General features: G+C 44.0%; 1 protein-coding gene across 5 annotated transcripts in view; it reads left to right on the top strand.

Annotated features, from left to right (window-relative positions):
• SLC35F3 (solute carrier family 35 member F3) overlaps positions 1 to 12,992 on the top strand; it is a 266,282-nt gene that overhangs the window by 241,456 nt on the left and 11,834 nt on the right. For all 5 annotated transcript variants that reach the window (XM_045008486.1, XM_045008490.1, XM_045008487.1 and 2 more), the window contains 2 exons: positions 6,395 to 6,614; positions 12,858 to 12,983. In XM_045008486.1, coding sequence (XP_044864421.1) covers positions 6,395 to 6,614; positions 12,858 to 12,983 — 346 coding nt within the window. The remainder of the gene's footprint in view (positions 1 to 6,394; positions 6,615 to 12,857; positions 12,984 to 12,992) is intronic.

The following is a 12,992-nucleotide window of genomic DNA, read 5'->3' on the forward strand; positions in this document are numbered from 1 at the left end:
CTGTAGCAGTGCATGGGATTCTTCCGTCCTAAGTGCAGGACTCTGCACTTGTCCTTGTTGAACCTCATCATATTTCTTTTGGCCCAATCCTCTAATTTGTCTAGGTCCCTCTGTATCCTATCCCTTCCCTCCAGCGTATCAACCACTCCTCCCAGTTTAGTGTCATCTGCAAACTTGCTAAGGGTGCAGTCCACACCATCCTCCAGATCGTTAATGAAGATATTGAACAAAACCGGCCCCAGCACCGACCCTTGGGGCACTCCACTTGATACCGGCTGCCATCTAGACATGGAACCATTGATCACTACCCGTTGAGCCCGACCATCTAGCCAGTTTTCTATCCACCTTACCGTCCATTCATCCAGCCCAGTACTACTAACTGTGGGGTGTAACCTGTTGTTTAAATCAGCCTCTGTTCCAGATGGTGGATAGCTAATTTAATGCTGATTTTCTTTTTAAAAGGCTCCAGAGGCGATCCTGGCAATTACAGGCCAGTGAGCCTGACTTCAGTACCAGGCAAATTGATTGAAACTATCGTAAAGAACAGAATTATCAAACCCAATATGTTGGGGGAAAGTCAACACAGCTTGCCTCACCAATCTATTAAAATTCTTTGAGGGAGTCAACAAGCATATGGAGGAGGATGGTTCAATCAATATAGTTTGCTTGAGCTTTCAGAAAGCTTTTGACAAGGTCCCTCACCAAAGGCTCTTAAACAAAGTAAGCTGTCATGGGATAAGAGGGAAAATCCCCTCATGGATTAATAATTGATTAAAATATCAGAAACAAAGGGTAGGAATAAATAGTCAGTTTTCACAACAGAAAGAGGTAAACAGTGGAGTTCCCTCATGGGTCTGTACTGGGACCAGTGCTGTTCAACATATTCATAAATGATCTGGAAAACAGGGTGAACAGTGCGGTGACAAAATTTGTAGATGATACAAAATTACTCAAGATAGTTAATTACAAAGCTGACTGCAAAGAGTTGCAAAGGATTCTCACTAAACTGGGTGACAAAATGGCAGATGAAATGCATGTTGATAAATGCAAAGTAATAAACATTGGAGAAAAGTATCCCAACTATACATATAAAATGACGGGCTCTAAATTAGCTGGTACCACTCAAGAAAGAGATTGTGGCATCATTGTAGATAGTTCCCTGAAAACATCCGCTCAGTGTGCAGCAACAGTCAAAATTGCAAACAGAATTTTAGGAACCATTAGGAAAGGGAGAGATAATAAGACAGAAAATATCATAATGCCACTGTATAAATCCATGGTACACCCACACCTGTAATATTTTGTGCAGTTCTGGTCTCCCCATCTCAGAAAAGGTAGAATTAGAAGAGGTGCAGAGAAGAGCACCAAAAATGATTAGGGTTATGGAACAACTTCCATACGAGGAAAAATTAAGAAGACTGGACTGTTCATTTTAGGAAAGAGGCGACTAAGGGGGAGGCTATGATAGAGGTCTATACAATCATGAATAGCGTGGAGAAAGTGACTAAGGAAGTGTTATTTACCCCTTCACATAACACACGACCCAGGGGTCACCCAATGAAATTAATAGGCAGCCATAGGCGCTGACTCTGTGGGTGCTCTGGGGCTGGAGCACCCATGGTGAGCCCCAGCTCACCTCCGCCTCTGCCTCTTCCCCTGAGCGCACCGCCACGTCCTGATTCTCCCCTCTCCCTCCCAGTGCTTGGGGGAGGAGGCGGGGATTTGGGGAGGGGTCCAATAGGGGCAGGGAGGGGCAGAGTTAGGGCGGGGACTTTGGGGTCAGGGTGGGGGCAGGGCCAGGGGCGCGAGCACCCACCGGTGCAGAAAAAAGTTGGCACCTGTGTAGTCAGCAGGTTTAAACCAAACAAAAGGAAATACTTCTTCACACAGTGCACAGTCAACCCATGGAGCTCATTGCCAAGGGATGTTGTGAAGGCCAAAAGTATAAATGGGTTCAAAAAAGAATTAGATAAGTTCATGGAGGATAGGTCCATCAGTGACCCAGTATGGCCATTCTTATGTTCTTGTCAGTGATTGCTGTAGGCTTTTCTTGTAGTTGCTTTGTGGTAAGTGTTGTACAGATATAATGGCCACCTACTGCAGGTGTGTTATGTTCTTCTGCTATAGAGTACACTCTGGGGGAGGACACACACACACACAAACACACACTTTTAATCTCCATAGAGCTTGTCAGCACAGAACCCAGTTACTCAGGCTGTGTGCTGGCATCACATTGTTTGAAAGTGCAGTTGTGTTGTAATTAGTGCCAACAACACAGGAGATATTCCTATTTACAAAATTCCTATTTACAAATATTTATTTTAGTTCTTTTTAAAAGATGCCCATTCAGTGTCCTAAGTGCATGTGCCCATATTAAGACATGGCAATAATTTAGGACCAGTCTCCAAGAGATTGAACCCTCCTAATGAAAGTACCACTGTCTCCATCTACCTGATCACCCTCTCCCCATGTCCCAGAAAAGCCAAAGACCAGTCTGGCAGCAAGACTAGGGGGACCAACAAATTCAGGCTTTGGCAAACTGAAGCAGGAAGAGTTGCACAGTTGAGGGCCCTCACTGAGAACAACCTGCCACCTACACCCTCATAATCAAACCAGAGGCTACTAACTGAAATGCTTCAGATGATCTGAAGTGCTGGAGGCACATCACACAAGTCAAGATGCAGTATCTGACTACCTAGAGTTGGTAGACAGACCAACTTAAAGCAGGCTCCAGTCCACTTAAAGCTCTATGGGTATGATCAAAAGCCCACTGAAGTCAATGGGAATCTTTCCACTAATGTCGGTGGGCTTTGGATCAGGGCTTATACAAAACTCCATGACCTGTGTTACGCAGGTCAAGCTAGATTATCATAATGGTCTCTTCCTGCCTGAGAGACTCTGAATCTATAAACAACTGATAATTTTTTCTTGAGAAAAACGAAGAATGTTTTTGTCACTAGATGAGATTGTTTAAATATTTAAAACAAGTCGCCTCTTTCACTGTATTTAAGCATGCATGGATGGCAGTGGGACAGAACCTCTGATCGAGCATACGATTAAATTGATTTTTACCAAACAGTATTCATAAAACATGAAGATTAAAACATTTGATGTGCATCATGTACTTGTGTGGCTGGAATAAAAATGATGCACAGCATGCTGATATTTAAGAAATAGCTGCCTCCAAAGTGTACTTAAGAGGTATTTAATGAAGAGGCCAATTATCCATTGGTGATTTCACATCCAGCCTGTGCTATAATTACCATAGCTCCAGAGGTCATGTCTTAGTCCTGTCTTGTTTCCCATAAAAAGTCTGCACTGGGGTATTTATCTAACATTATTCATCCACAGCAACCTTTGTCAGACGCCTGTTGGTAAGTCTTCACAAGTAATGGGCTTTTTCCTTTGAGCACTGTATTGTTTTGGTCTCGTCTGATGGTGCACCAAGAAAACATTGAGCTGCTCTGATAAATAACTAGGAAAATGTGGGGAGAGAAATCTATTGAGAGCAAGCTGTCATACTTTGAAGGATTTTGTGCATAAAAAATGTGCATATCCCTCAGGTCTCCTTGGACTTTATTAGCATGATGTTTAGAAGGCACCAAAAATGAGTAGATTTAAGGGTGGGTATATTTTTCAGCAACAACAACCCCTTACTTGTCACTTACCTGGAAAAGCACATAGCCTGATGGTAAGAAGACTGGGGTTCTGATTTTCCATCTTTCCACCTTGTGCAGTTCTTCATACATTTGCAGAATGCAAAGAGGGTACAAAAGACTACCAAATCAGAATGGTTGTATTTTACACTGGGTTTGCACTCTTTTTGCACAGGTTGAAGTGATTATACACGATTCAAGGCAGTGTAGAATCTCTCAGGAATCTTTAGTGTAGAAGAGCACATATTCTGATCCCAGCTGAACCACTGACTCACCTTGGACAAATTTCTTGACCTCCTTGTGTCTCAGTGAAATCCATCTAAAAAATTAGAAGGGCCTAACCAAAAACCTGTTGCTTTTCAAAGAAGAGAACTCCTCCAAAATGTCAGAGAACAGCCCTTCCCAAAGTAATAACATGACAACATTTCTGAAGAGCCCATTTGTGTGTGTGACAGAGGTAGCTGGCAGAAGCTCTAGATTACTATTCTTTCTAATGTGGTAGCGCCAAAAGGTCCCAGGATTGGGTCCCCATTGTGCTGTGTGCTATGCAAATAAAGAACAAGACACAGTCCCTGCCCTCAAGAGCTTGCAAAGTAGAAAATACCCCCCCCCCCCGGCAGGTGATGGGGAAAGGGTGATAGCACACAAGGGCAAGCAGAGCAATTATGGTGATGGATGGCAAACAGCGTCTTTCCTTCATTTTTGACTTAGTGATTCAGATAATTGTTTTGTTTACATTACCAAAAATATTGTTGTAAGGGTTTGGGGTTTTTTTTTGAGGGATGGGCACTCAGGGTTGAAGTGGGGAAGAGGAAGGAATTTCTGAAGTACGAGAGGGAGGTAGATAAAAGAAGGAGAGGAGAGAGGGCGGGAGGGGAGAAGCATAAGAGAAAGGCGGTTGCTATGGTTGATGAGGGGGAGGGATGAGGAGCTATCAACAGCCAATTGCAATACAGCAAATGAAAAAAAAATTCTGGCCATGATTCTCCAGGGCATAAAGTGGCCTTATCCACTGGGACACCCAACCCAACCAGAATCCAGGTTTCAGAGATGAATTATTGTCACCAGACTGTGAAGACTCCTCCCGCTATCTGCTGCTACTTCCATGTGGAGGATTGCAAGAGAGGCAGAGGGCTTGGTGCTCTAGTGGGTCTCTCAGGATGCAGGACTGGGCTGGAAGGCCCTGGTTTACCCTCTCAACTCTAGTTGGTATGGGTTGTTTTGGGGAAGGAGCTCTGAAGGTCTGGTAAGGGCCATCTGAACATGTCATTAGACTGCAAACAATATTCTTCGGATTACAAATCCCTGTGTTTCCATTTTGCATTACTGAATTTGCATGCAAACAACTTGACTAGCACATGCCATTTTAGTTTTACAATAGTCATAAAGCCAGTGACTCTTGATTTTTAGCTTACAATGTTTACACCAAAAAAGATGTCCTACAGCTGTGTTCTTGACCCCTCTAACTATCTAATCTGTGCTTTATCACCATCTCAGCTCTCTGTTTGACATTAAACATCATGTTTATATTGATGACACCAAACTTTTTCCCATCCATCCTTTGTCCCTGCCAACATCTCCACCTCTCTGTGCACTCTCTCGGTCATATATTCCTTAGTGCTTGGTTCCACTCAAATTTTCTCCACCCTATTGTCTCCAAGACTGGTTCCTTCTCTTAGACTAGAGTAAATGCCCTAATGCTCCCTAATTTCTTCCATCTACCTCCTTGACTCTGATCTCGCCTTGTCGGATGTACCAGAAATGATCCATCAATGTTTATTTTTCCATCTTACCAACAGTATTTGCAGGACCTCCTATAGCTGGACCTGGATTCATAATATAATTCATACCTGCCCTTATCTTCACTTTCTGTCTGCCCACTTCCTTAATCCATGCACTCCCAACCTCTCACTTTGATTACTACAACTCCCTCTGGGCTGCTCTCCTTGCCAAATTTCAGCTTGCCTGAGAACACTCTGACCACCTGCGTTCCATCAAGAACTCACAAGCATAACCTCATTTCCCTGATCCTTATTTATCTTCACTGACCCTATTGCCTCCTCAGACCTGACCTTACCAACTCCCTTTTCCTCTCCTCCATTCATTGAACTGGTTATGGGCAAAGCTTAGTCCTCACTGTGAGTCTCTGACAGTGGCAGTGCCTTTAGCCACATCCACCTGTCTGATGGAAAAGCCTTGTCCTGAACTTAGTTCCAGTGAGTCCCCAGCCATTTCAAATCCTGCCTCAATATCCATCTCTTCTCTTCTCTGCTTACTGGGGAGGCCGCTGGCTCAGTGGCTAAGGCAAAGAGTTGGGCATCAGAAGGCCTGGATTCTGCTCCCAGCCTGGCCACTGATTTGTTGGATGATCTTGGGCAAGCTAAAGAATCACTTCTGTTTCCCCAGCTGTAAAATGAGAATAATGAAACAAAGCGCTCTGAGAAATAGAGATTAAAAGTGCAAGGTGCAAGCACCTTATTAATATTGTAGTTATTCACTTTGATCCCCTACCTCCACCTTTCGCCATACTCTTATGTGCTCATCGTTTTCAGTTTTATAATCCCTTCTGTGTGTTCGATATTTTTGTGCAAATGATGGCTTTTGCAGCAGACTGAAACTTGTTACCCTTCTTGTAGGAAAGACGTGGTACCAAAAAAGAGCATTCTAATTGGTACGACGCATGAAGGACTTGTTTGCCACTCGGGTATAATAACATTGCCTTTCTTTCCTTGTTTTAGGGAGTGCTGCCGATTTTTTGGAGACAATGGCTTGACTATGAAGGTGTTTTTTACCAAGGCAGCACCCTTCGGTGTACTTTGGACACTCACAAACTACCTGTACTTACATGCAATAAAGAAAATAAACACTACGGATGTCTCCGTGTTGTTCTGCTGCAACAAAGCTTTTGTGTTCTTGCTTTCATGGATCGTTCTCAGGGACAGGTTCATGGGAGTGAGGGTAAGTGTCTCCTTATCTCTCTGTCTCCCTCCCTCCTTCGCTTTAACCCTTTTCCAGTTGGCTCATTTAGATCAGCATCTGACACTAATAACAGCAGGTTTCTCTGATCTTTTGAAGAGGTGAAGTCATGAGATGAGTCAGCATAATATCCTTACAGAGCTTGCATTCATTACAAAACAAATCAGCACTGAGAACCATCACTGTATGGATCTCTCTCAACACTGCAGCCTCCTCTTCCTAGAACTTGCTCTCTTTCCTCACTGTTCCTTCCAAAGGAGATAATTTATCCCAGCCTGTGACATGAAGGGTAACTGGTATCCCCGTGTGGTCATGAACATTTATCATCCTTTTCCTGTTCTCTTTCGATTAGAAAGGACTGAGCCTATGGTACTTAGACATTTTTTTTAACTGTGCATTTCTACGGGTGCTTTACATGTCCTTGTGCATTTTTTGTCCATATTCTGTGAATTCATTGGTGCAGCTCATATCTGCATATGACACAAGCCCTGTGCTACTGGAGTATTAAGTTCTGTATTAGACCTGGTTGTGGATAGCAACTGATATAAACATAGATGTGGCTAATTCAACTCCTATTTTTCAAGTATCTGTTTTTAAAAAGGTTTGTTTCTGTGTGGAAGTGCAGGGGAGGGGGAAGAAATGCCCCTGTAGTGTGCTCAGCAATCCATTCCATGACTGCACAGTTTGGGCTAAAATTCAGTGAGATCTCGTGTACTAATACTACCTAACACAGTCTGTGTAAGTCACTTTGGCAGGTGAAGCGCTAGAGAGAACTATCGGGTCTTAGTTTGTGTCCAACAGGCTAGATAGAGGGGGGAATTCTGGAGCAGGAGATCTCTGAGTGGGGTATTGTGGAGGCTGGAATTTGCCAGCACAGCTCCAGTAAAGCACAACTTCAATAAATTCTCTGTTAGATTTTCTGCTTAATTCTGTGGGCCCATAGGTGGGAGACAGAGATTTCCCTGCAGCCTTCCCAACTTCTGCATAGACCCTGCAGTCACACAGAGCCCTCTGTTTGGTCCAAGAGGTGCCACCAACACAGTTTACCCCTTCCATGGGAAAGATGGAGGAGGGGCCCACAATGCATAGCTTTGAGGGACAATCTGATCCAGAATTCCCTTTACAGTTGTTAGAATTAAGTCCTGTCTCCCTTATGCCCTTGAAGAACATTTCAGCCCTTAGAACCAAGAGGGCTAGCTCAGTGGTTTGAGCATTGGTCTGCTAAACCCAGGGTTATGAGTTCAATCCTTGAGAAGGCCATTTAGGAATCTGGGGCAAAAAATTGGTCCTGCTAGTGAAGGCAGGGGGCTGGACTCGATGACCTTTCAATGTCCGTTCTAGGAGATTAGTATATCTCCAATTATTGCCTATTACATTCCCCTCTGACAGCAGAGGCAGCACCAATCAGCAGTTGGCATTCATCGGCACTCCCCAAAAGTGACACGGTGTCAGGTCTGTGGCTCCTATAGTGGGGCTGAAAGCAATTACAGTGTGAAGACACCAACAATTTACTCCTGCCCCATTATACCAGCTGAAGTGGAGATGAGGAGTCAGCTCTCTTCTCGGTAAACCTGGGCAATATTTCTAGTTTGTTTTCAGAGAGATTTTAAACCCCAGGATACGCAGAGATTAAAAATTAACTTTAATAGAAGAATTTATTTCTGTGTGATTGAAAAGCTTGAGCCACATTGTTGTTATTGCAGCATGGCCCTGAGGCTGCAATAGGGGAAATTACAAAAGGTACCAGCAAAGGAGTACCTTGCCCTTCCAGCTGTTGTCTGCACATTAACCTTTCGGACTGACTTGACAATGAACTTCTTTTAACTGCGGGGGGAAGGGGGTTGAGTAACCAGTAAGGGAGCCTCTGTAGGAGAGCTGTAGTGATTTTAGGGGGTGACTGTAATGCTGGTTGCGTTGTCTTTTGGATAAGAGGAAAAAACAATCAGGGTCTCTAGCCCTCCCATGGGACATTTAGTAAGTACCCCATTGTCCTGGTCAAATTCTAGTAGAAAACATTTGCATCCTTCCCTCTTTAATTCTCCTGCATTTGCAGCTGAAGATGGTATTCCTAGTGACTTTCCAAAGCAGTGTATAGTGTTGCTGTACCCTGTTAAACAACTGATGTGTTGCACCCCTTTAGGTGGCTGCATTTCTATGGTGAGTGATACAAAGATTGTAAACATACAATCACACACACGGGCAAGAAAGATGGTGTGTTGGCAGAATGCTTTGTAACCCTGCTGGATGAAAGGCACTGTATAAATGGAAGATACTGGTAATGATGCATTCATGTCAGAAGGATCGTATCTGGATTCCTAGGCTCAGATCTGGGGTTTTGGCTTGATTGAGTACAGCGCTAATGACTGAAGAGTGGATCCAGGTCTGAACTTTCCCCCATTTCAAGAGAGGAAAGGGAGTGAAGTGATGAATGGGCTGGATCTAGGGTTTGGTCTGAAGCATCTTTAATTTTTCTTTATTAATTTTTAGTATTGTCTTGGGATAAGCCAACTTGTCAGTAAATCAGTAGCAAATAAATGGAGACACAGTTCTCCAATAGTCCCTGATAAGGAAATAGTGCTTTAAAACCATAGGTATGCCAAGGTATCTCCTCCTGTCATTGATGGCATGTGGTACCAGAGGGAGGAACAACATGACAAGGAAGGTTATAGATCATGGAGAGGTGCTGTACCCCTTCCAAACTTCAGTCTCCATAGTGGTGCCTGGCACTAATCAAAGATTTAGTCCAAGTGATTTTCACGAGGAACTGTCTCCCTTTTGTGCTGAATGAGAGTGACATGTTACATTCTCCTCACCCAGCTATTAACTGGCAAGGTGCTAGAGGATGAGGGAGAACTTTCTGGGATACTTGAACTTCTTGGATATTGACTTCTTGTCTGAGTAGTGGCAAATGTATTGCAGGTGTGGGATGTATTTTGTTTCCCCTGGAAAATGGGCAGAGAGGACAGGCTCTTCCTTGACTCTTTCATATCTTTCATGGGGATTAGCAAGGGCTCCTCCAGGGAAGGGCTTGAGCATTTTGGTGGAGGGAAGATGCTGCAATGAGATTTTGTTCTTCTTTCTTTTCACTGTGTATTGAGTAGCAAGTGTGCTAGGGTACTTCCCTTTATGACTGGGGATTAGAATGGAGTCTCCTCCTTTTTCCTTGGTTGATGGCTGGCCACCTTTTCTTCCTTCTGTTCCTTCCCTTTTCTGTAAGTTCCTGAGTCATAGTGGAGCTGATTTGTTCAGGTACAAGGACAAACACCATGTGTTTGGAATTTAATTTGGGGGTGAACTTCTAAAATGGTGGGCCCCTTTCTAAAATCAGGGGCTAAGTGTTCGGAGTCACAGTTAGTTGTTATTTATTATTTACCTCGAGGCCAGGGTCCCACTGCACTAGACACCCTACAAACATATAACCCTGCGCCAAAGATTTTATAATTAGGGCCAAACACGTGGTGTCTGTCACGGAAGTCATGGATTCCGTGACTTTCCGCAACCTCTATGACTTCTGCAGTGGCCAGTGTGGCTGACCCCAGGGCCACCCAAGCAGCTGGCCCCGGGGACCGCCCGAGCAGCAGTCCCCGGGGCGGCCAGAGCAGCCGTTGTTCCAGCGGCCCTGCCCCTCCCAGCAGCGACCCCTGGGGCACCCCTCAGAAGCGGCGCCCCCATGGCTCACACCCCACAGCAATAGCTCCCCGTGGCGCGCCACCCCCAAGCAGCGGCCCTCCGTGACACACACACACACCCTGCAGCAGCAGCCCCTCGGGGCGCCCCCCGCAGCAGTGGCTGCCCCAAGATTTAGTCAGGGGTATTTATAGTATAAATCATGGACAGGGCCATGAATTTTTTGTTTATTGACCATGACCTGACCATGACTTTTACTATAAATACCCATGATTAAATCGTAGCCTTATTTATAATCTACTGCTGAGGAGCTGCACTAGTGTTTCAGATTCTGTAAGGCAGCGAAGCCTCAAGAAATAGTTAAAATTAGATATTGAGGGCTCAGTTCTCCACCAGGTCCAGGATGAAAGAGGCTTTCAGTTTACAGTTTACCAAGGTTTGTGGTATTCTCAGTCACTGGCAATTTGTAAATCAAGACTGGACATTTTTCTAAAAGATCTTCTCTAGTTCAAACAGGAATTATTGAGGGAAGTTCTGTGGCCTGTGCTCTGCAGGTCAGACTAGATGATCACAGTGAACCCTTCTGGCGTTAGAGTCTATGAATCCTGCAAAGTGCTGAGCTCTCTCAACTCCCATTATAGTCAGCAACTTGTCGGATCAAACCCCATCTCATTAGCATTTCTAATATTGAGTATTAATTTTATTTAGCTAAAGGTCCCAGCTCTATACAGAATAGATACAATTTTCAAATGTTTCAGTCTCTTCTGATTTTATCCTTTGTTCTGCTCATATGATTCTAACTCACTAAAGAAACACTAGCAAAATTGTACATTCATGCGCACAAGAGTAACTGTGCAGGTAGTGGCATAGCCATATATAGAAATAGGTTGTATGTTTGATTACTTGTGCATGTACACTTTTGCAGGTGCAACCTAGAACCTTAGTTTTAAAATTTGGCCCTAAATCTGTAAACTGCCTCCATCCAGCCTGCCCCCATCCAGCTGTGGTATGTCAGGTTAGTTAGTATTTAAGCTTTTCAGCTCTTCCTTGTAGCTTAAATTCTATTATATTCTCTAAGGCTGTAGATTTTTGGACTCTGGAAAAAACTGATGGGTTCACCTGCCTGAAAGTTGTATAACCTTATTACAGGGATCCCCTAGCTATGGTTTGAATAGGATGGGTTATTCTAATTACATCACAAAGAGCGCAAAGAATGTGAAGCCTGGATATAAGGTTTAAACAGGTGCCTCTCACCAAAACCACCACTTGGCATTAACTGGCCTTCCTGTCGGTAGTGCTGGCAGAGGCATAGGATTGAATGGACTTGGAGACTGAATCCTTCCACCCCTAGAAGGGCCCACCTCTGAGGAGTGCTGGCGGGGGAGTGTGGCGAGACCTACGCTGCCATGAGCCAGGCTGCGCCTATTGTGTAGAAAGAGAAATTTACCCTCAAGGGCAGTCAGTCCAGCATCTTCAATGAGCAACTAAAGTTCCTCGGGCAAAAATAGCATTCAGCCTTTGATGCTCTGAGGAGTGACATTACAGCATTTACCTGGCTGATACATAAAATCTCCCTTTCCTTTCTAAATGGAACATGTATGATATACTGGTCTCTCCCTGGTTTTCCAGCCACTCCTTTCAGAATATACAACCAAGATCCTGGAGGAGTGAAACTAACGAAATCTGCAGGATAAACAGGGATTCTCCTATTTTTATTATCCTTATTTCCATCCCTTTGCTTCAAATGCCCAGGATGGCTGAGACACTGTGCTGACTTTCTTCCCCGAGGGATCCGTATGAGTAGTCTATGAAGCAGGAGACATCCTGCTCTCCCCACTCTACTGTGCCTACTGATCAGCACTGTCAATACTAAATACGCAGCACACAACCAATTTTCTCAGCTAAGCTCTTCTCCCAAATCAGTGTAGACTCTATGCTCATAGGGTAGAATTTTCAAAAGCACCTGATTTAGGAGCCCAAGTGCTACTGAAAGTCAATAGAAAATGTGCTCATGAATCCTTTAGGCACTTCTGAAAATCTCACTCAAAATGTAAACATTCTTCTGAATCATAAAGTCTATCTCCCCCTTTACATCTGAATAAACTCACTGGCTGACTTGTAAAATACTCAGATATTCTTTATTTTACTGTTTTTTTCAATAAGCCCCTTTCCCCTGACACCTCACCTGGATTTTAATTCATTCCTTCAAGCACTGGGAAATTCAAAGTCATGTATTATTGTCAAACACCTGATGCAGAGGCCACCTGATGTCAAGACTCAGTGACAGAGCTGAAATTCCCTCTTCAGGTTTATCAGGAGACAATGCTCTGAAGAGCACCTGGCCAGTTGCTCTGAGATCTGACACAGTCTCTTCTTCACCGTTCCTTGCAGGCAGTTTCTCAACCAACTGGTGGGGCTTGTATATTCTCTTAACACATTAGCAGACTGCTCTGCTGTCTGTGGTTGCTCTTTTCTCATCAATAAGGCTTGATGTAGATGGTGCAGAAATGTTGAGCTCTCATTCAGAATGGCTCTTAAATATTTCAGTCACCAGGGGCTGTTAAATAACACTTACTTTGTTTGTTTGCTTCCTACCAGATTGTGGCTGCTATACTTGCTATTGCAGGGATAGTCATGATGACCTATGCTGATGGATTCCACAGTCATTCAGTTATTGGAATAGCGCTTGTTGTGGGATCTGCCTCAATGTCTGCTCTTTATAAGGTAAATACA

This window comes from Mauremys mutica, chromosome 3 (assembly GCF_020497125.1).
Source record: "Mauremys mutica isolate MM-2020 ecotype Southern chromosome 3, ASM2049712v1, whole genome shotgun sequence".
Classification (NCBI taxonomy): domain Eukaryota; kingdom Metazoa; phylum Chordata; order Testudines; family Geoemydidae; genus Mauremys; species Mauremys mutica.